At 43.2% G+C, this 22,557-nt stretch overlaps 1 protein-coding gene and 1 pseudogene across 3 annotated transcripts; both read left to right on the top strand.

The window, feature by feature from the left end:
* Window positions 1-789: 789 nt before the first annotated feature.
* LOC106914500 (serine/threonine-protein kinase PAK 6-like) lies at window positions 790-12,614 on the top strand. Of its 3 annotated transcripts, XM_014981320.2 has the most exons (10): window positions 790-1,097; window positions 4,524-4,605; window positions 5,912-6,179; window positions 7,133-7,699; window positions 8,062-8,478; window positions 9,139-9,272; window positions 9,345-9,471; window positions 10,782-10,907; window positions 11,077-11,211; window positions 11,752-12,614. In XM_014981320.2, exons 3-10 carry the CDS (start codon window positions 5,973-5,975, stop codon window positions 11,917-11,919), a joined length of 1,881 nt encoding a protein of 626 aa, XP_014836806.2. In that variant the 5' UTR covers window positions 790-1,097; window positions 4,524-4,605; window positions 5,912-5,972; the 3' UTR covers window positions 11,920-12,614. The 3 variants fall into 3 exon arrangements, with proteins under 3 accessions (XP_014836806.2, XP_014836804.2, XP_014836805.2); XM_014981318.2 differs by lacking the exons at window positions 790-1,097; window positions 4,524-4,605 and having other exon boundaries at window positions 4,639-6,179; XM_014981319.2 differs by lacking the exons at window positions 790-1,097; window positions 4,524-4,605 and having other exon boundaries at window positions 4,640-6,179; window positions 7,136-7,699.
* Window positions 12,615-15,725: 3,111 nt separating this feature from the next.
* On the top strand, window positions 15,726-21,539 carry LOC106914498 (myosin-6 pseudogene; annotated as a pseudogene).
* Window positions 21,540-22,557: the final 1,018 nt, after the last annotated feature.

The raw sequence follows: 22,557 nt of genomic DNA, 5'->3' as shown, positions 1-22,557 counted from the left end.
TTTTTTTAACAGAAATTTCTTTTTTTTTTTTTAGAACATTTCTGATATTTATTTCAAAATTTGAGCGTTTTTATAGAAAACTTTTGAATTTTCAAACTTAAAATTTTTCTTCTAAATAGTTGAAAATCTCTGAGATTAAACTCAAAATTTCTGAGTTTTTGCTAGCAAATTTTCAGCTATTTGAAAGTCAATTTTTTTTTAAATTGACTTTTCAGACTCAGAAATGTTCTAATCTTTTCTAGAAATTTTCTAGAAATTAAACTAAAAGTTTTGTTTTACTAGCAAAATTTCAACTTCTGAAATTCAAATGTTTTTTCTAGAAAATGTTTTTTTTTAGCTATTGGAAAAAAATTAACTCAGAAATTTCCAATTTTTTTTCTAAAAAAAAAATCTGAGATAAATCTGAAAATTTCTCAGGTTTTGACTTTTTGAAACTCAGAAATTCCCATAATTTTTTTGGAAAGTTTCTGAGATGAATCCTTTTTATTTAACACACTGGGTAGTTTTCAGATATTTATTGAAGGTTTTTATAACTGAGTGAACTATAAAGATTCATGTGAATTGAATTATTTAATAAGTTTAAAGCTTCAGTCCAACATTATTCGTCCATCTGTATAAAGATGCGTTGAGCTGAAAATCCGTCCAGAGCGCTGAGGTTCGGAGCGTTAGGCGGGGACCTGTGGGCGGTTCGGGCTGTTGAGTCACGTCCTGCTGGGCCCGGAGGGAGAACCGGGCATGCTGCTGCCTGCACCGACCGGAGGGAGCCTCCTCTTTGTTTCTTCACCCCGCCTGAGGCCGCGGGGCCCGCCGCTCCTTGCGCCTCATCCTGGGCTTCAGATCGGCACAAACTGCCGCTTCCTATCACGAATTGGGCCGGTGGGCTTCAGAGGGTCTGACCTGACACTTCCTTCTTCCACTAAATTTTAAATAATAAAAATAAAAGTCACGGAGTTCCTCCAGTCTGTCCCTGATCTGCAGGCTCCGCCCACTTACCTGGGACAAGGTGAGACAGGGAGATGTGGGGGAGGAGAGAGAGGAGCAGCGGAGAGAGGCAGAGCGCGCGGCAGGATCTGGACCCACCTGGACTCTACGGCCAGGTAAATACAACGGAGGCGGAACCGGATCCGGGTCACAGTTCTGCGGTTCCGACTCAAACGGATCCTCAGAACCGTTCAGCTCTTTGTTTTCAAGAGAAAAACAGTTTTTAGTTCATCCTGTTGGTTCTCAGCAGAACTTTGACAGAACATCTGGAGCTGAGAGCGGTCAGAGCCGGAACCGGGTCTGGTTCGAACCCCGTCCCGCCCGGATGTGCTGCTGTAAACTGATCCGCATGAATGAACGGCTGCTAACTGATCTGAGAGCAGCTCCAGGTCTGACCTGGTTCATGATCCAGTTGAGCAACCGGTCGGGTCTCCAGAGCTCTGAGGTTCTGCTCTGCCAGCCCAGCTGCAGTGTTTTTCTGCTGGGGTTCTAACGCGGTTCTGATGGTTCTGGTTCGGCCCAGAGACGGGCCTGCAGATGTCGGGTCTCTAATGCCACCGCTGCTGCAGCATTCGCTAAACTTAATCAATATTTTCTGCACAAACTCGTTTGTTTTGTTTTTCATGCTGCTCGTGGCGCCCCCTGTTGGTCACTGGTGGAATGCTTTGGCTTACTGAACAAACAATATCGATATTTTCCAACCGATTCGTTTGATTAATTATTACTGATCATAAATCTTAGTTAATTATGGCAGAAAATGATCATAAATTGACACATTATTGTTATTTGGAGATTTTATTTGCATTAGTTTTGGTTCTGATCCCAGTTTAGACCAGTTGGCTCGGACAGAGACAGATTATGACCTTTAATTGAACTAACCCAACACTAAACCTCTGGCTGGTAATAAGTATTATTAAGGTCAATTAGTTTGTAACATGAACAGATTCTGGAAAGCTGGTTTGGATCAGTGGTTGTCTGACGGTTTGGGAATTATTACTCTGTCTGTAGCTTTTGAATGGTTCCTGGACTTTTTTTTGGGAGTTCTGGATCTCCAGCGGTCACTGGGTGAGACGGAGTACCACCTGGACCAGGCTTTAGATTGATTCTGATCAGTTCTGGATCAGTTTCAGACTTTCTTTGCCATGTTTCTGTCTGCTTTTAACTGATTTCTTACTTTAATGTTTGGGTTTTAAACAGCAGGTTAGCTCCATGGTACGTAGAAAAAAGGGATTAAATATCTGACAAAAACGGAGAAATGTTGAGATAATTCTCACAAATTTTCTAGAAAAACATGGAAATATATGAGATTCAAAAGTTGAAAATTCTCAAATGTTGAAACAGAAAAATGTCCAAAAGTCAAACATCTTTTACTTTTGAAACTCTGATGTTTCCATGTATTTTTTTCTAGTAAATCTCTGAGATTTATCTCAATTTTGAGAGAAGTTTTTTTTTTTTGGTGGAAATGTACTCCTGATTTTATATCAGTCCAAATACGCCGTTGGGAATCTGGATCAACATTTGAACAGTTTCAATAAAGACTCTCATTATTTATTCTAACATGTTCACATCTAACTTTAGGCCCGTTTTAATCAATTTTTGTGCATATCTGAGTTGTAAAAAAACTTGAGGCAGAGTTTGTTCAGAGTGAGTCCAGTTTGGTCTGAAATCTTCTTTTTCCAATCCTGTTTTTAAAAAAACATGAAACTTCCTGCTCTGGAGACTAATTTCTTCTTCAAGCTGTAGAGAACATCTAACTTCATATTTAGGCTCAAATAAGGAGCCCAAATAACGGATAGTCACCTGACCACGTGTTTTCAGTCATGCCACTGGAGGGCGCTCTCACTGCGCAGTCACTGGTTCCAGTCTGATTTCCAGGCTGGTTTCCAGTCAGAGGCAGGAGCTGTCTGGTCATGTAGAGTTAGATTCCTCTGGTATGTTGTGAGTCACACCCTGAAAACACACACCCCACACACACCTGGTGAGCAGGTAACCAGCTGATCCTCTGTATCCTGCAGGCAAACAAGCAGCATCGGTTCATTAACGCTCCGCTGGAGAAGAAAGATGAGGGGAAGTGAAACATGCTCTTGTTTTGATCAGAAATAACAAATAAATCCCAAATTGTATGACTAAGCGACCAATAGCCGAAGCTGATTTAGGATAAGATAAACTAAACTCAACAAACTAGCCAGAAATTAGACAGAAACCGTAACAAGCAGAAAAATATGAAATATTGAAATATTTTCAGTTTTTTAAATAATTATATTGCTGTAAGTTTTACAAGTTCTCTATCATAATTTATGTCTTTGCATTTTTATCTTTTGAACCTGCAGAATCTCAAATTCACCACAAAGAGTGTAACAGAAATAAGTTAAATTGGTTTTTAGCCATTTAGGTATAAAACGGTGAAAGCTGCTGTTCTGAAAGAAATGAGCCGTTTTCCTGCAGCGTTTCGCTGTTGCAGATGAAAACCAACATGGCAGGTGTGACAAAAACAGAATGATCTGAGCAATTTAAAAATACTCCACCAGAACAAACTGCCACTCATGATCAGGAAGTTTCTGATGTTCTGGAAGCTGCTGTTGATTATGTTTTAAAATATAGAAATAACTCACAGTCGTAATCATTCTGACAGTTCAGAGAAGTTGCCGCCGATGCTGAATGGAGCCGCCATGTCCCGTTCTGTTATTGTTTACGTCCAGGAATTTTTGAGCATGCGCACAACGCTGCAGTTAAAAATGACGTCTTTTCCTGTCCACCTGTAGCGGCGCTGCAGCGGTAAGACCGTTAACAGAATGAAACCAGGAGATGTAGCCGATTCATTCAGCGCTGTGCGCCACAGCAGAAAAACGTTAAAAAACAACTCCACACCTCTGGTATTTTTCTTTTCTTGCTCTTTGTGTCGCCTTTGCTACATGCAAACCTGTTGCCATAGCAACTGACTAGCAACAACTTTATGCATCAGGATTCAACACCAAAAAACACACGAAAACATTCCCCCCCCAAAAAACAACAGAACATTCAGTCCATTACAATTTTTTGTTTTCAGGTTTGGAGTTTATTTTGCAAATAATATGTGATAGCTGCGGTAGATTAGCTACAGCTGCTATTAGCTAACACAGTGGTGGTTGATTAGCTAATTTAAACTCCTGCTCTACTGTTGATCTTTCAGAGTTGGTGTTCAGGTTGCCTTTTTTGTTCTTTACTACACTGAAAAACCAAATTCTGCAGCTCCTCTACATGTTACAGTTGTCAAAGTCAAGCTAGCATAGCTGAGCTACTTCCCTCTCCCTCGCTAAAACTTTTCATGACCTTATGGTTGTCGTAATGTTGACAACTGGTAGCAAAGCACTGTAATTTGCTGGAATTAAGTAATTTTATTTATTTTTTCTGGTGCAGAGCAGAGGGAATCCCAAAGCTCCTCCTTCTCTTCCTCCTCTTCCTCCTGTTTGCTGTCAGGGAGTGGAGGAGGATGTGGATGATCTGATCCGGTCAGCAGAGCCTGGTGATGATGATGGTGCTTCATCCTCTCTGTTTTTATACAGGCTGAGGTGGAGCGAGCAGGTTCGGACCAAACCGGGCCGGGTCGGGCCGACCCGAGGCTGAGGAACATCAACGCCCCAACAGGTGAGACCGCAGGAAGGAGGAGGAAGCCAGACTGTCCCGTTTCAGAGCAGAACCTCTGAGGCCCGGTGAGGGGTAACTGGACCTGACGGTTCTGGACATTATGGAGTCTTTGTTTGGGTTCTTTAAAGTGAGAAAAAAAGTTCATTTGGGTCCTGGGAAGGTTCTTCTCTGGTCCGGGTGTGGGTGACGGTCCTGCTGAGGCCCAGAACCTCAGAGACGGTTCTGGATCTGGTTCTGACTGACGAAGGTCAGAGACTTTGACTCACGTTAGTTGTGAAGTTTCAGAGATTAGGTTGGGATTATCTGAGATCCGTCAGGATGATTCATTCTGTCAGACGGGTTCTGTGAGGACGATGATGATGACGATGATGATGATGATGATCATCATCATCATCATCACCTTCTTCATCATCGTCTCTCTGGTTCTTTGTGCCGAATCGTTCTGGTCTGCTGCTGCTCTTCATCATATCCGCAGAGACTCGTTAACCATCTTCATCATCGAGAAACATTCTCAGTTTGGCGCCGATCCAAACGGATCAGAACCGATCCAAACTGATTCAGACTCTCACCTGACAGTCCGTAACGAGCTGAGTCAGATTACCGGAACCAGAACCGTGAACCCGGCCTGTACATCAGGCTGTAGGAAGCCGGAGCACCAGGAGAGAACCGACCGATCCCCAGGCAGAACCTGCAGAACCGGGCCGGGATTCAAACCCAAAACATTCCAGCAGAGCCGCCTGGGCCACTAACAAACGGTCCAAACGGGCCGCTTTAGGACAACAGGCAGATAAAATCTGAGCTTCTTAAAGAGTCAGGTCAGATTTTTGGAGCTGGGATTCTGTGGAGAAGCTGTGAGTCGTCAGTGTCTTCCATGAATTGGATCAGAGCCTGAATGGATTCTGGTTCTGATGACAGACTGACACCAAATCAGTTCAGTCACAAAAGTATTTACACCCTGTGAAGTGAGCCGGCTTCCTTCCCAGACAGGAAGTGGTTACAGTTAAACATCCTGTCGCACGGACTCAGGTTCTGGAAGAATGTGGTTCAGAACCGATCCGATCTCTGGTAATACAATCTGGTTCTGAGGTCAGAGGTCAGCTGCAAACACTCCAGATTCCTGCAGTCAGTGATGCAGAGAGGTGAGATCTCACCTGGGCTGCTTGGTCGGTTTGAGAATCGGGTCATGTGACCCGTTTCAGGTGAGTCACCTGAGCAGGAAGAGCAGCCGCCACTTCTCCGCCTGCCTTCAGCGTCTCATCATGTCTCGGCCCAGTTGGCATCATGGCTGCTGCTCTCCCCTTTACAGCGCCGCTTCCTGTTGCTTCCCCCGGGTCCGGTTCGGCGGCTGGCGCTGCGTTTCCGTGGCGATGTTCCGGCGCAGGAAGAAGAAGCATCGGCTGGAGATCTCGGCACCGCGGGACTTCCAGCACCGTGTCCACACGTCGTTCGACGTCTCGACGGGACGCTATGTGGGTCTGCCAGCGCAGTGGCAGAGCGTCATCGACACGCTGAAGAGGCCACGCCCCCTGGTGGACCCGTCCAGGATCACCAACATCGATCTGGAACCCAGAAAGGTCAGAGGTCAAATTCAATATCAGTGAATTCTGGCATCTGATACTCATCAATTATAAACTGCAATTTTAGTTTATAGTTTTCTTTCTTTTTTATAACATTTCTTTTCTTTTTCTATATTTCTTTTTTAATTTTTTGTGTTGCAATAAAAACATTTTCATGTTTTCTTCTTTAATTTCTTAAAATCATATTTCTGGTTTTATTTTTTCTTTGTTTTATTTTTAACCAGATTTATTTTTTTTCTCTTTGTAGTTTGGCTTTTTTCCATTTAAAAAACAAAACAAAACAAAAAACAAAGGTTAAGTTATTTTTCCTCTTGTTTACTTTTCTAATCAAATTGTTTGGTTTTTTCCTCCTTTTTCCTACACTTTTTTAAAAATAGTTTTATAGTTGTCTTTTTTCCTTTTTAAAAAATGTATTACATCTTTAAAATATTTGTTTTCTTTCCTTTAATTCTTATTTCCGTTTTCATAAAATTTCTGTTTGTTTTTTTGTAAATTTCTATTCTCAATATTGTTTTTTAAATTTTCTTTTTAATTTAGCTATGTAATAATAAATCACAATATTTTTCCATATATATGTATTTTTACTTTAAAATCATGTATTTATTATTTTCTTGTAAACTGATATGTATAGAAAAGATAAAACTTTCACAGACTTTTGCTAGCTAACGCTAACTGAGAAGCTATTTGTGCTAACCCGAAAGCGCTAATCATAAACACTGGTTTTGCTAAAGCTAAAGCTCTAAACCAATGAGGTGTTTAGTGTAAGCTAATAATAAAGTGCGAAATTCAACCATGATACAAAGGCTACAACTTAGTGTATTGCCCTCAATAGGGTCAAATTGATTATTACACACAATTAGCACAACTATTAGCGGGTTAGCAGGTTAGCGGTTTACCTGAGGTGTGGCCAGCGCTGCCTGAATGAACTCGTTGTCCCGTTTGTTCGCCAGCAGACGATCGTTCGCGGCAGCTTCATCGGTCATGGCGACTACATCAGTCATGTGATCTCCGAGATGAGCCGCGTTTCCGTCACCAGCTCCAACTCGCTGCGCCGCACCAGTCCGTCGGCACGGAAACGCGCCCAGTCAATGGGGCGGCTGGGAGACGTGGCGGAGGACGAGTCGTACCACTACCTGGAGATCAGCCGGCGGAGCAGCAGCGTGAAGGCCGGCGGGAGCGCCACCTACTGGCAGGACCGCATCCGGCAAGTGCGCAGCGAGAGCGGCAGCCCCAGGGCAAACAGGAACCTGCAGAGAACCACATCCAGCAGCCAGGTGAGCCCTGTACCTGAGGCCGCTCCGCTCTGCCCCACGTCGCCTCAGAGGACGACCTACACGCCTGAACCCAGCGTCCGCAACGGCGGCGTCGGGCTAAAGCAGAGGCCGACCTCCTACCACCAGGCGGCAGAGACCGGCAGGCCTCAGCTGAGACCCAGAGCCGGAGCCAATCACCTGCCGGACCTGCTGTCGTCTTCCACAGAAACCCCCAGGAGGCCGCATTCGACCTACGACCTCAAAGTAAGGCCTGGACCGGAGGTCAAGTTTATTTGTATTTACACTGCAAAAACAAAATCTTACCAAGTACTTTTGATCCAGTTTCTAGTGCAAGAGAAGAAAACCTATGGATGATAATCATAATAGTAATAATAACTAATGATAATAATGATAGTGAAATAATAATAATAATCTACTAATATAGTAATAATAAAACAGAAGAAAGGAAGAAAAAACTCAAAGGGAAGCTATTGCCATGACAATAGCTACTCTTCCTGGAGTTCACATCATAAATAAAACATTTATTACAAAAACAACGCAGGAAGGATAATTTCTGCTACAGTAGAGACCATTCCTTACATAACTAAACCTGTTTGTTCCTCCAGTTGCCATCTTCCCGCCCTCGGCTGCCTCCGCCCAACAGCACCAGCAGTCCCATCATCACCGGCCGAGTGCTGCCCCAACCTTCACCCCGCCCCTCCACAGGGGTCACAGTTTCTACCAAACGCACCTCCTCGCCGCCCCAGACGAGCACCGCGCAGCCTAGCCGCCCCGCTTCCTCCACCCCTCCTGCCGCCCCGGACAGAGCGCCCCAGAAGGTGACCCATGAGACGTTCAAGGCGGCGCTGGAAATGGTGGTGGACCCGGGCGATCCCAGGGTGACTCTGGAGAACTTCGTGAAGATCGGGGAGGGCTCCACTGGCGTTGTGTGCATCGCCCGGGAACGGCACAGCGGGCGCCAGGTGGCGGTGAAGATGATGGACGTGAGGAAGCAGCAGCGCAGGGAGCTTCTCTTCAACGAGGTACGGGTTGACTTCAACCAGCTAACCAAAGCTAACGAAATAACGAAAACTGAAAACAGTAACTGAAATAAATAAAAACAATAATTAATGGAGAAAAACTATAACCAAATGGAACTATGTCACAAATTTATAAAACTAAAACACACCGAAGTTATGGTACAATATCCTTTGTTTTTCGGGTTCATGAATATATTTATTATCCTTTGAACTGATATGAAACAAGTGGTTTAAGTCAGCAGTCGGCAAATTACTGCACTGCATAGTCCACAAAATGGCACCAGCAAAAATTGGGGAAAAACTCCAGAGTCAGCTGGTTGTTCAACAATAAGAAAGTTTGATCTTCTGTCGAGTTTTTATTACCTAATCAATGTAAACATAATCACAAAATTTTGACATTTGTTAATTCTGCACAGAAAAATTAACCAAGTATGAAAAAAATAAAACTACAAATAATAACTAAGCTAAAACTAATCAAAATTCAATTAATTAAAAACAAGAAAACAAACTCTAAAAAATAACTAGAACTTATTTTGTCACAACAAAATATAACTAGACTATAATGAAAAACCCAAACTGTTATCACCCTGGTGATAGATTTACCAGTTTCTTCATGTTGGATGTAAAGCAACGTAAAGCAAGCGTTTTCTGTTTTCCTCCCAGGTGGTCATCATGAGGGACTACCAACACCCCAACGTGGTGCAGATGTTCCGCAGCGCGCTGGTGGAGGACGAGCTGTGGGTCATCATGGAGTACCTGCAGGGCGGCGCTCTCACACACATCATCGGTGAAACCAGGTGAGCAGCCGCTCCAGGTGCATGCAGGTAAATGTACTCAGATGGGATGTTTAGTGATGTTTTGGTGTTCAGGCTGAACGAGGAGCAGATAGCGACGGTGTGTGAGGGCGTCCTGCAGGCGCTGTCCTACCTCCACTCTCAGGGCGTCATCCACCGAGACATCAAAAGCGACTCCATCCTGCTCACGCTGGACGGCAGGGTAAGCTTCTCCAGGCTTTTGGAGGGAAATTTATCTAAGCACTTTCTGTAAGGAAAGTCTGAATCTTAAACAACAACTCACGGGACACAGTCAAACACACATACTTGTTTTTATGGCATCGTGGGAACTTTAGATAAAACCATTCGTAAAGGGGACTACTCTGAATTCTAAATTATACACAGTGTTAGAATAAGACAGAGGTGGAAAAAAGACTGAAACAAAAAACAAATAATTAATTTAATTTTTTTAAATAAATTTAGATCAATAAACTATATTTCATAAGGCTTTTATCAATAAACCCACCCAGTTTATGCAAGAAGTACATTTTTATCCTGGATGTCATCTTGAGGACCAAATCCAAATTGATGGGAACATAATCTGAGTTCTTATTGCTTATAGTTAATCCCATTTTGTTGGTTTATTTCTCTCCACCTGCTTTGTGAGAACAGACCCACTATGTTATTATGTTAGCTTTGAGCACTGCACTAAATAGATGGCATCATGAGGAAAAACCTTTATGTAGAAATACTGAAGCAACATCAAAGCTCAGGTACAGACTGGTCATTAGTGTATGTAAACTTCTGATCTTGAAGACAATAACTACTAAATGTGACCGATTACCTCAGTATTGAGGCTCTTAGCAAAATCATTTTTGTGATTCTGATCTGAAACAAGAGAAGTTTGGTCTGATTTAACTTCAGATTTACAGAAATAGACAGTGTATGTAAACTTCTGGTTTCAGCTGAACAATAAGCCATCAGTTCAGATAAGCGATAAACAAAACCGGACGGGCCGCAGAACATTTCGGCTTGTTCATGTTTTTAGTTTGTGAGGAATTTCTTCCAGGCAGGGAGAAGAAAATGCGGCTTGGCAGCATGTTTCTACTGATAACATCTTCTAAGTCATTACATCTAATAACAGAAACCGCATCAAGTAGTTTATTAACAAGCCAAAGTTTTCTGTAAACCCAGGCATTCAGGCCGTAAATGCCAGCAGTAACTATTTATTTCCTGCTGCAGGGTTTGCTTCAGGCACAAAGAAACACAACTATTTTATGTGTTAAAGTGACACTAAACAAGAAAATGATTTCAGCTCTTCTGCCTTTACGTTCTGCTGATGGGAATTACAGGAATGTACGACGGCTTACTAGAGCAACTGTAGACAGGAAAACAGGACTTTTTCACTAAAACAACTAGAAAAAAACAGGAAACTTCTGGGGGAAAAAAATCAAAATTTCTGAACTCAAAAACTGAAAACTCTGAAATGTTAAAATTAATTTAACATATTTTCTACTTTCTATCCTGCTGCAGATAAAATTGTCCGACTTTGGTTTCTGCGCTCAGATCAACACTGACGTCCCAAAGAGGAAATCTCTGGTTGGGACTCCGTACTGGATGGCTCCGGAGGTAATCTCCAAAACGCCGTATGGCACAGAGGTGAGGCACTGCTTTGTTTTGATTTACCAAATTAAATAAGTTATATTTGTTTGAAAGGCTTAGCTTGGGCTGATGTAGATATAGTTTGCATCAGGTAAAAACCTTAGAAGCAATGTTTTACTGTACAGCATCTTATAAATGGCTTGTAACATTTAACTCTGTCCCCAAGGTGGACATTTGGTCTCTGGGCATCATGGTGGTGGAGATGGTGGACGGTGAGCCTCCGTACTTCAACGAAACGCCAATCAGTGCCATGAAGAAACTGAGAGACGAAGCGGCACCGAGTGTCAAGAACATGCAGAGGGTCAGAAACACGCGCGCACGCACACACACACACACACACACACACACACACACACACACACACACACACACACACACACACACACACACACACACACACACAGTTTGTTGAAGTTTTTACAACATTAAAATCATTTACATTTTGAAGAAAACCTGTTTTTACTCTTTATACGAACGTGTGTATTTCTTTCTAAATTATTTTCAAACTTTTACCCTAATTTAGATCCATACAATAATCTTTGCCAAAAAAGTAATTAAAACTGAAAATAAATTGAAACAAAAAAAATGTTTATATTGTTGGTTAAGTAATAATTATAACCCCCCCCACCAAAAAAAACAAACAACCCCACCAATCGATATTATGTTATGTTTTGTTATATTATTAAATAATAAAAACAAAAGATCCCAACAGTCGTCCTCACAGAAGTTTGATGGCGTAGCATTTAATCAGCAGCAGAACGACGATGCAGAAATAAATCGTATTTCAGCCTTTTAGCTTCTCCAGGTGTTCTGCAGCTGATGGTGTCCGTGTTGGCTGCAGGTTTCTCCGGTGCTGAAGGACTTCCTGGGCTGCATGCTGACACGTGACACGCTGCAGCGCAGCGGCGCCGCCGCCCTGCTGCAGCATCCCTTCATGCTGCAGGCCGCCGCGCCGCGCTGCCTGGTGCCGCTGGTGGAGCAGCACCGCAAACGCATGTCGCTCTGCTGAGACTCACCTGGATCCGACCGGACCTGAGACTCACCTGCAGCCACAGACTGGAGGATCCTCAGGTGGATCACACCTGATGCTTCAGGATTTACATAATACACCTGAGATCACACTAAAGACTAACCTCAGGATTCACCTGGCGCTTCAAAAGGACCTCATGTTTTCTTTCTACTTTTTTATTTTATTTTTATAGAGACGTTAAGGAACCTTTTCAGTGTTTCAGGCAGGAAATGGAAGGGATGCGATGTGCAGCGAACGTCCAGAGGTCAGAGGTCAAACTCCAGATTACTGCTTCCAGGATAAATATCCTCTGAACTCGAAGTGGCGGCTGCTGCAGCTGATTTTAGTTTTATAAACTTCAGCCTGAACTTGAGCTTTTAAAACATTTCATGTTCCTTCTAATTTTAGCTATAATTCTTAAATTTACATGTTCAGTTAAAATAAAAACAATTCCAAACAAATTAGAATAAAATAAATCAGGTTTTTATTCTGATTTCAGATCAAATCGCATTTCATATTGATCTAATTAACAAACATCTCAGAAATTAAACAAGTTCTCCTATTATCAGAAATATTTCAGTTTTTTGTTAATTATGTTGATTTATTGTTAACATTTGCACTTGTTCGCATTTTGATGTTTGTGAGCTTTTTATACATACGGGAAATGTTGAATAAATATCAGTGTTTTTCTGTCAGATTGTCAATTTTTGCTTACGTTCTGCTATTTTATGAGCAATATTACATTAAACCAAAAATTATTTAATTTTCATTAATAAACCATCAGGATAGACTTATAGGTAAAGCAGGAGCAACATGTACGGAGAGCAATTTTAGTCACAATTAAATACTGTTAACAAATACTCAATCAAATCATGAAATAAAAACAAAATAAATATTTTTAAAATATATATTTTTAATTTGGGAGCTTACGTTGTCAAAGTTTATTTATTAATTTATGTAATTTTGAAGAAAATGGCTTTCCATAGACATTTGAGTCTAGACGTTCATTCAACACTGAGGATTATTTAATTCCATTTTAAAAACAGATTTATCTCATTATGATGCTGATGTTTGATATGGATTATAAACATTTTACACTTACATCTCCTTACAAAAGTATTAACAACTTTTCAGTATTTTCCCCTTTAGGTCGATTAAACCAGGGGTGCCCAAAGTCGGCCCGGCATCCTGCATTTTTTAGTTCTCTCCCTGGTTTAACGCACCTGGATCAAATGACGGCTGATTAGATGCCTAAGAAGAACATTGACAAGCTGAAAAGGTTGTTACTACCACCAGGGAGAGAACTAAAACATCCAGGATGCCGGGCCTCCAGGACCGACTTTGGGCCCCCCTGGATTAAAACCACAAATTTTGAGCATCTCCAGCTCAGATTGGATGGAGAACATCTGAATACGTCAGTTTCTAAGTTTAACCACTGTGCAGGCATTTATATTTCCTGCACAGCTGAACTCTACTGCCACCTGCTGGAGCGTCATCTAAATGACGGTTTTCAGGTCTGCGTGAGGTCAAACTGGTGATCTCTTCTTTTTAGGGCATAGAGGAGGAGCTCAGGATACTGGGATGTTGAAGTTTAAGGGGTTTTAAAGGATTTATGTTTATTTTAATAAATCAACAGTGCGGTCGTTGCCAAGTTCAGAGAATCAAATGTTAGTTTGGTTACTTCAGATCATGAACTAAGGCAGAAATTCACACATTTCCTGGTCAGGTTGGGTTGATTTCTGGGTTTCTTCCTCACAGAACAACAAAATCTCTGATCCAGTAAAGAATCCCTTTGGTTTCTTAATCTGAAAATAATTTTCCTGAATAAAATACAGATCAGAACAGCTGCAGCAGATTAATACCAACACATCTCTGAGGCTGCAGATAAAACCCGTCAGGTTTCTATTTCCAGACTGGAGAGTCGGAGATAAAGAGACACAAACTCTTCAGCTCATCACAGAACACTCATCATATCAGCGATTAACAGAAACATCTTTCCTCTTGTCCTAAAAAGTTAAAGCAGCTTTTAATAAAATGTCAGATGTGACTTTGTCATTTTAATTTAATGCAGCTGCTTGCATTGTATCACAAACTGCTTGTTTTTCTTGGATGCATGCCTGAGGACGGCTTAAGAGGGATAAATATCAGTTTTTTTATCTTGTTGGCAACATACAAAAAGCCCTCAAGTGAAAATTGTCTTTCACTTGAGATCAAAATTAAACATGTAGCTGGACATCACCATGGAGATAAACAGGATTAGGAGGGGAAGGACAAGAAGGACTTATTTACTTCCTGATGGAAAAGGATGATTTGCAGAAAATCACAAAGATCTCTACTTTTAAAGCGATGTAGTTTCTGCAAGAATAATCAACATTTACTCTCTCTATAGGGCTGTATGTAGCTAAATTAGGACCATAAAGTATGAAACTGAAAAAATAGATAAGAACTGCATTTTCAAATTCAGTGTTTTTTTTTTTCAGGTTCAATTTTTAATTTCAGTTTAAAAATTTATTTTCAGTTAATTTTTTTTCCAGTTTCAACGTTTTTAAAACAAACTTGACAATATGGGGCTAAATCATGGCAATAAAATGAAATCAAAAAATAATTTTGAAACTGAAGATAAAAGAGGAAACTGAAAGAAGACAATTTTCAGGGTCAGGATTTTTTCAGTTTAAGAAATTATATTTCTATTTCAAAATTATTTTTCAGCTTAGTTATTTTTTTCAGTTTGAATTTATTTTTTTTAGTTTTTTTAATAAGCTTCATGGCCCCAACTTAGCTCAATATGGCTTTATTTTTTTATTGTGCATACATTTTCCCTTTTCGTTTTAAAATGTTTAGCTTTTTATTTTGTGTTGTAAAGGAAAATAATTGACATTCAATAACCTATTTAGATTAACTGAAACAGAAGGATATGATCGATCATCCATCCATCCTCCATCTAACACCCTGGTCCCTCGTGGGGTCGGCAGGGGTGCTGGTGCCTCTCCAACGAACGTTTTGGGCGAAAGGTGGGGTACATCCTGGAAAGGTCGCCAGTCTGTCGCAGAGGGATATGATCAATATGTTTGTAAATGTCAAAAAGTGAATACAATTTTAAAGAGCAGAGAAAAAATAATTATTAATTCTGGTTTCTGTGTTGATATCATTTATCCACCGAAATAAATAGAAAAATGATGATCGGATAAAGTTAAGTATCTTTGAAAATGTCCTTTAGATTCAATGCAGTTCATTTAAATTTTGTAAAATAAAAGAAAAACTGAAAACAAGAATATTTTTGTATTATTTGAGGTCATTTTCTTTAATTCATATAGTATTTTGCATGGAAATGTGATTAATCAAAGTTGCATAAAAAAGTCAAAACAAACCAGATAATTCTTGAAATCTAAATCTCAGTTTGCACAAATTACTTTTGGAAGATTTAATAGTAGCTAATGAAAGATAAATTCTAAAAAGCTTTAGAATTTGTACAAAACATTTGTATCAAGTTTTGTTCTGTAGTTACTAGAGATGTTTGAGAGCTACACTGGAGTCTAAATGAAGACCGTCTATCAGCAGGCAGATAAGCAGCGATTCTCTGGTTCACCTCAAAAGGACTGCAACACCCAAAGGTCCAGAATCTGCCCTCATGGTGCGTTCAGAGACACATTTAGATCTGCAGCTGCTTCCGTCTCACCAGATATCTCCTAATTTGGTCCAAAGGGAGGATTTATAAATCTGTGTCGTCTTCACCATGCTGCAGTTCTGCAGAGGGAGTGGAAGTGAAACGTTTTGTTCTCTAGCTGTTCTTCTGTCTACCGTCCACCATGGGTGATGCTCTGATGGCCGAGTTTGGGAAGGCTGCCCCTTTCTTGAGGAAGTCTGAGAAGGAGCGCCTGGAGGCTCAGACCAGACCGTTTGACATCAAGACTGAATGTTTTGTTGTGGATGATAAAGTGGAGTACATAAAAGGACAGATCATCAGCAAAGAAGGAAACACGGTGACCGTCAAGAAGGAAGATGGCACAACAGTGACGGTGAAGGATTCGGATGTTCATCCCCAGAATCCGCCCAAATTCGATAAAATCGAAGACATGGCGATGTTTACGTTCCTCCATGAGCCGGCGGTGCTGTTTAACCTCAAAGAGCGCTACGCCGCATGGATGATTTACACCTACTCTGGGCTTTTCTGCGTCACCGTCAATCCTTACAAGTGGCTCCCAGTCTATGACTCGGAAGTGGTGGCAGCCTACCGGGGTAAGAAGAGGAGCGAAGCGCCCCCTCACATCTTCTCCATCTCCGATAATGCCTACCAATACATGCTGACCGACAGGGAGAACCAGTCTGTCCTCATCACCGGAGAATCTGGTGCAGGAAAAACGGTGAACACTAAGAGGGTCATCCAGTACTTCGCCAGCATCGCTGCAGTTGGAGGCGGAGTCAAAAAGGACAGCAGCAAGGGGACTCTGGAGGATCAAATCATCCAGGCAAACCCGGCACTCGAGGCCTTTGGCAACGCCAAAACGCTGAGAAATGACAACTCGTCTCGTTTTGGAAAATTCATCAGGATTCACTTTGGCACAAGTGGGAAACTGTCATCGGCCGACATTGAGACGTACCTGCTGGAGAAGTCCCGTGTTACATTCCAGCTTAAGGCTGAGAGGAATTATCACATCTTCTACCAGATCCTGTCCAACCAGAAGCCTGAGCTGCTGGATCTGCTTCTCATCACCAACAACCCGTACGACTACTGCTACATCTCCCAAGGAGAGGTAACGGTCGCCTCCATTAACGACTCTGAGGAGCTTATGGCAACAGACAGCGCCTTCGATGTTCTTGGCTTCACTGCTGAGGAGAAAACAGCTGTCTACAAACTGACCGGTGCCATCATGCACTACGGCAACATGAAGTTCAAACAGAAGCAGCGCGAGGAGCAAGCTGAACCGGACAGTACCGAGGCTGCAGATAAATCAGCTTACCTAATGGGGCTCAACTCTGCAGATCTCATCAAGGGGCTGTGCCATCCCAGAGTGAAGGTTGGAAATGAATATGTCACCAAGGGCCAAAGTGTGGATCAAGTCTACTATGCCATCGGTGCACTGGCCAAGTCAGTGTACGAGAAGATGTTCAGCTGGATGGTGGTGAGAATCAACCAGTCGTTGGACACCAAGCAGCACCGTCAGTACTTCATAGGAGTGCTGGACATTGCTGGTTTTGAGATCTTTGATTTCAACACATTTGAGCAGCTGTGCATCAACTACACAAACGAGAAACTGCAACAGTTCTTCAACCATCACATGTTCGTCCTGGAGCAAGAAGAATACAAGAAAGAGGGGATCGAATGGGAGTTCATTGACTTTGGGATGGATCTCCAGGCCTGTATTGACCTGATTGAGAAGCCGTTGGGGATTCTTTCGATTCTAGAAGAGGAGTGTATGTTTCCCAAAGCAAGTGACCAGACTTTTAAGGCTAAGCTCTACGATAACCATCTGGGAAAGAACAAGATGTTTGAGAAACCGAGGGCAACAAAAGGGAAATCAGAGGCTCATTTTGCCCTGGTTCACTATGCTGGTACAGTCGATTACAACATCGGCGGCTGGCTGGTCAAAAATAAAGACCCTCTGAATGAAACTGTGGTTGGACTTTACCAGAAATCCTCTCTAAAGCTGCTGAGTCTGCTGTTTTCAAGCTACTCAGGAGCTGATAGTGGAGAAAAATCAGGTGGCAAAGGAGCGAAGAAGAAAGGTTCTTCATTCCAGACAGTGTCTGCTCTCCACAGGGAGAACCTCAACAAGCTGATGACTAACTTGAAGACCACTCATCCCCACTTTGTCCGTTGTCTGATTCCTAATGAGAGGAAAACTCCAGGGGTCATGGACAACTGCCTTGTGATGCACCAGCTTCGCTGCAATGGCGTCCTGGAAGGCATCCGGATCTGCCGGAAGGGTTTCCCAAACCGGGTTCTCTATGGCGACTTCAAGCAACGCTACAGAATCTTGAATGCCTCTGCGATCCCAGAAGGACAGTTCATCGACTGCAAGAAGAGCGCCGAAAAGCTGCTGGGATCTCTCGACATTGACCACACCCAGTACAAGTTTGGCCACACAAAAGTCTTCTTCAAAGCCGGCCTGCTAGGGACACTTGAGGAGATGCGCGATGAGCAACTCTCTCGGATCATCACCAGGATTCAGGCCAATGCCAGAGGGATCCTGATGAGGGAGAAGTTTGCTAAACTTGTGGAGCGCAGGGACTCCCTGATGGTCATTCAGTGGAACCTCCGATCTTTTCTGGGTGTGAAGAACTGGCCCTGGATGAAGCTGTTCTTTAAGATTAAACCACTTCTGAAGAGCGCCGAGGCCGAGAAGGAGATGGCCAACATAAAGGACGAATTCAAGAAGGTGAAGGAGGCTCTGGAGAAATCCGAAGGACGGCGGAAGGAACTCGAAGAGAAAATAGTGACTCTTCTCCAAGAGAAGAATGATTTGACCTTACAGATACAGTCTGAACAGGACACTCTGACAGATGCAGAGGAACGGTGTGAACAACTCATCAAGAGTAAGATCCAACTGGAGGCCAAGCTGAAAGAGATGAATGAAAGACTGGAGGATGAAGAGGAGCTGAATGCAGATCTTACAGCCAAGAAGCGCAAACTTGAAGATGAGTGCTCTGAGCTGAAAAAGGACATCGATGACCTGGAGCTAACGTTAGCCAAGGTGGAAAAGGAGAAGCATGCTACAGAAAATAAGGTGAAAAACCTCATGGAAGAGATGGCGTCTCAGGATGAGAACATTCTGAAGCTGACCAAAGAGAAAAAAGCACTACAGGAGGCCCACCAGCAGACACTGGATGACCTTCAAAGTGAAGAGGACAAAGCCAACAGCCTGACGAAAGCTAAGGCAAAACTGGAGCAGCAAGTGGATGATCTGGAGGGTTCACTGGAACAAGAGAAGAAGGTCAGAATGGACCTGGAACGGTCGAGAAGGAAACTTGAAGGCGACTTGAAACTGACCCAGGAAACTCTGATGGACTTGGAGAATGACAAGCAGCAGCTGGAGGAGAAACTCAAGAAGAAGGACTTTGAGGTGAGTCAAATCAACTCAAGACTAGAGGATGAGCAGGTTGCCTCGGTTCAGCTCCAGAAGAAGCTGAAAGAAAACCAGGCGAGAATTGAGGAGCTGGAAGAAGAGCTTGATGCTGAGCGTGCAGCACGGGCGAAGGTGGAGAAGCAGCGCTCAGATCTTTCTCGTGAGCTGGAGGACATCAGTGAACGTCTGGAGGAAGCCGGCGGAGCCACGTCAGCCCAGGTGGAGATGAACAAGAAGAGAGACGCTGAGTTTCAGAAGCTGCGTAGGGAGCTGGAGGAATCAACCCTCCAACACGAGGCCACCGCCGCCACGCTGAGGAAGAAACATGCCGATAGCGTTGCCGAACTGGGGGAACAAATAGACAACCTGCAGCGCGTGAAGCAGAAACTGGAGAAAGAGAAGACAGAGCTGAAACTAGAGCTGGACGACTTGGCCTCCAACATAGAGAGTGTGGTGAAGGCCAAATCCAACATAGAGAAGATGTGCCGCACAATGGAAGACAATATGAATGAATACAAGAGCAAATACGAGGAGGCTCAGCGGACCACCAACGACTTGGCAACTCAGAAGGCCAAACTGCTCACCGAGAACGGAGAGCTGGGGCGCCAGCTGGAGGAGAAGGAGTGCTTGATTTCACAGCTGACCAGAGGAAAGAACTCGTACAACCAGCAGGTGGAAGACCTGCGCAGACAACTGGAGGAGGAGGTAAAGGCAAAGAATGCCCTCGCACATGCTTTGCAGTCTGCTCGGCATGACTGCGATCTGCTGAGGGAACAGTTTGAAGAAGAGCAGGAAGCTAAAGCTGAGCTGCAGAGGGCTCTATCTAAGTCCAACACGGAGGTTTCAGCGTGGAGAACCAAGTATGAGACAGATGGGATCCAGAGAACGGAGGAGCTGGAGGAGGCAAAGAAGAAGTTGGTGCAGAGACTACAGGAAGCCGAAGAGGCCATCGAGGCTGTGAACGCAAAGTGTTCCTCCCTTGAGAAGACCAAACACCGCCTCCAAAATGAGATTGAAGACCTCATGCTGGATCTGGAGAGATCCAATGCAGCCTCGGCAGCACTGGACAAAAAGCAAAGAACCTTCGATAAGATCCTCGCAGAGTGGAAGCAGAAGTTTGAGGAGTCGCAGTGTGAACTGGAGGCCTCCCAGAAGGAAGCTCGCTCTCTGAGCACTGAGCTCTTCAAGCTGAAAAATGCCTATGAGGAATCCCTGGATCAACTTGAGACAATGAAGAGAGAGAACAAGAACCTCCAGGAGGAGATTTCCGACCTCACTGAACAGCTTGGGGAGGGCGGCCGCAGCGCTCACGAGCTGGAGAAGATCCGGAAGCAGCTGGAGCAAGAAAAGGCCGAACTCCAGTCGGCGCTGGAAGAGGCAGAAGGCTCACTGGAGCACGAAGAGACCAAGATCCTGCGAGCGCAGATGGAGTTCAACCAAATGAAGGCTGACATTGAGCGTAAACTGGTTGAGAAAGACGAGGAAATGGAGCAGGCGAAGAGGAACTACCAAAGGATGCTCGAGTCCCTTCAGTCTTCTCTGGAGTCGGAGACCAGGAGCAGAAATGAGGCTTTGAGAGTCAAGAAGAAGATGGAGGGCGACCTCAACGAGATGGAGATCCAGCTGAGCCAAGCCAACCGGCAGGCGGCAGACGCCCAGAAGCAGGTCAAGACCCTTCAGGCGTTCCTGAAAGACGCTCAGCTCCAGCTGGACGACACCCAACATGGCAACGATGACCTGAGAGAGAACATCGGTTTGCTGGAGCGCCGCAGTAACCTGATCCAGGCAGAGCTGGAGGAGGTCAGGGCCGCACTGGAGCAGACGGAAAGAAGTCGCAAGCTAGCGGAACAGGAACTCACCGACACGACGGAGCGGATGCAGCTGCTGCACTCCCAAAACACCAGCCTGATCAACCAGAAGAAGAAACACGAGGCCGATCTGCTGAGCCTGCAGAACGAGCTGGAAGACGCCATACAGGAGAACCGCAATGCCGAAGAGAAGGCAAAAAAAGCCATCACTGATGCCGCCATGATGGCCGAGGAGCTCAAGAAGGAGCAGGATACCAGTGCCCATCTGGAGCGCATGAAGAAGAACATGGAGCAGACCATCAAGGACCTGCAGCACCGGCTGGACGAAGCCGAGCAGATCGCCATGAAGGGCGGCAAGAAGCAGCTCCAGAAGCTGGAGGCTCGCATCAAAGACCTGGAGAACGAGCTGGAGGCGGAGCAGAAGAGGGGTGGGGAGTCCGTCAAGGCTCTCCGCAAGTACGAGCGTCGCGTCAAGGAGCTCACCTACCAGACGGAGGAGGACCGCAAGAACATGGCGCGCCTGCAGGACCTGGTGGACAAGCTGCAGCTGAAGGTGAAGTCCTACAAACATGCAGCCGAGGAGGCAGAGGAGGCGGCCAACGCCAACATGGCCAAGCTGCGCAAGCTGCAGCATGAGCTGGAGGAGGCCGAGGAGAGAGCAGACATCGCAGAGTCACAGGTCAACAAGCTGAGAGCCAAAACCCGGGACGGATCCTCCAAGAAGGGACTGGACGACTGAGGAGGCCGACCGGCCAGGTGAGTTCCTGCAAACAGCCGCAAATTATTTTCACATTGTTTTTCATACATTTATAAATATCAGAGTTCAAAACTAAACAAGCTAAACATTTAGTTTGGAAGCCAAATATTTAACTTTCAAATTAAAAATTTATAGGAAGCTAAATATTTGGTTCCAAGTTAAATGTTTAAGTCTGCACTAAATATTTAGTTTGAAAACAAAGATTCAGATTAAATATTTGTTTTACTGAAGTAATGTTTAGTTCCAAACAAAGTATTTATTTTCCAAACTAAACATTTAATTTTCAACCCAAAGATTTATTTTGCCAAGCTAAATATGTAGCTCAGACCAAAAATATTTAGCTTGCTAACTAAATATTTAAGTTCCTGGCTACATATTTAGGTCTGAGCTAAATATTTAGCTTGTAAAGTAAATCGTTGTAGATCACCAAAGAGGAATAATGTGGCCAGAGCTGAATAAATTTCAGTCAAGTAAACACTAAAATGTTGACATTAATTTCACATATTTACAGGCTAAAACTGGGATGTTTTCTGATGCTAAGTCCTAAATTTGCAAGAAAAAAAAAATCAAATTGTCTCAATTAAACTAATGATTTTTAACTTGAGATATTTTCTGACTTTACAAGCTCAGCAAAATTCAGTTTTTTCTTACAAATTTATGACTTTATAAAGTCACAAAATATTCTAGTTTTAATATAATCAATTTATGCATTTAATCATTAAACATTTATTATTTTTTCTTGCAAATGTACAACTTTTTGACATCAGAGAAAGTCCACATTTTTCCTTCTAAATATATTAAATTAATCACAAAATTTCTGAATTTGTTGCCAGAAATTTGATCGTTGCTCATTTATTTGTTTTTCTTTTGTCTTCAAGTTTCAGCCTGAAACTGAATTCAGTTAAAGAAAAATAACACATCCGTGTATTTAATGGTGGATATTTTCATCAAAGGAGCCGCATCATTTTTACTCAACATAATAAGAAACTATGAAGTTCATGAAGTTGAG

The sequence above is a fragment of the Poecilia mexicana genome, unplaced genomic scaffold, assembly GCF_051168715.1.
Source record: "Poecilia mexicana isolate PSO_F unplaced genomic scaffold, ASM5116871v1 scaffold_21, whole genome shotgun sequence".
Taxonomy (NCBI): Eukaryota; Metazoa; Chordata; class Actinopteri; order Cyprinodontiformes; family Poeciliidae; genus Poecilia; species Poecilia mexicana.
The sequence above is the reverse complement of the archived record's forward strand: the minus strand, read 5'-3'. Positions and strand labels throughout refer to the sequence as shown.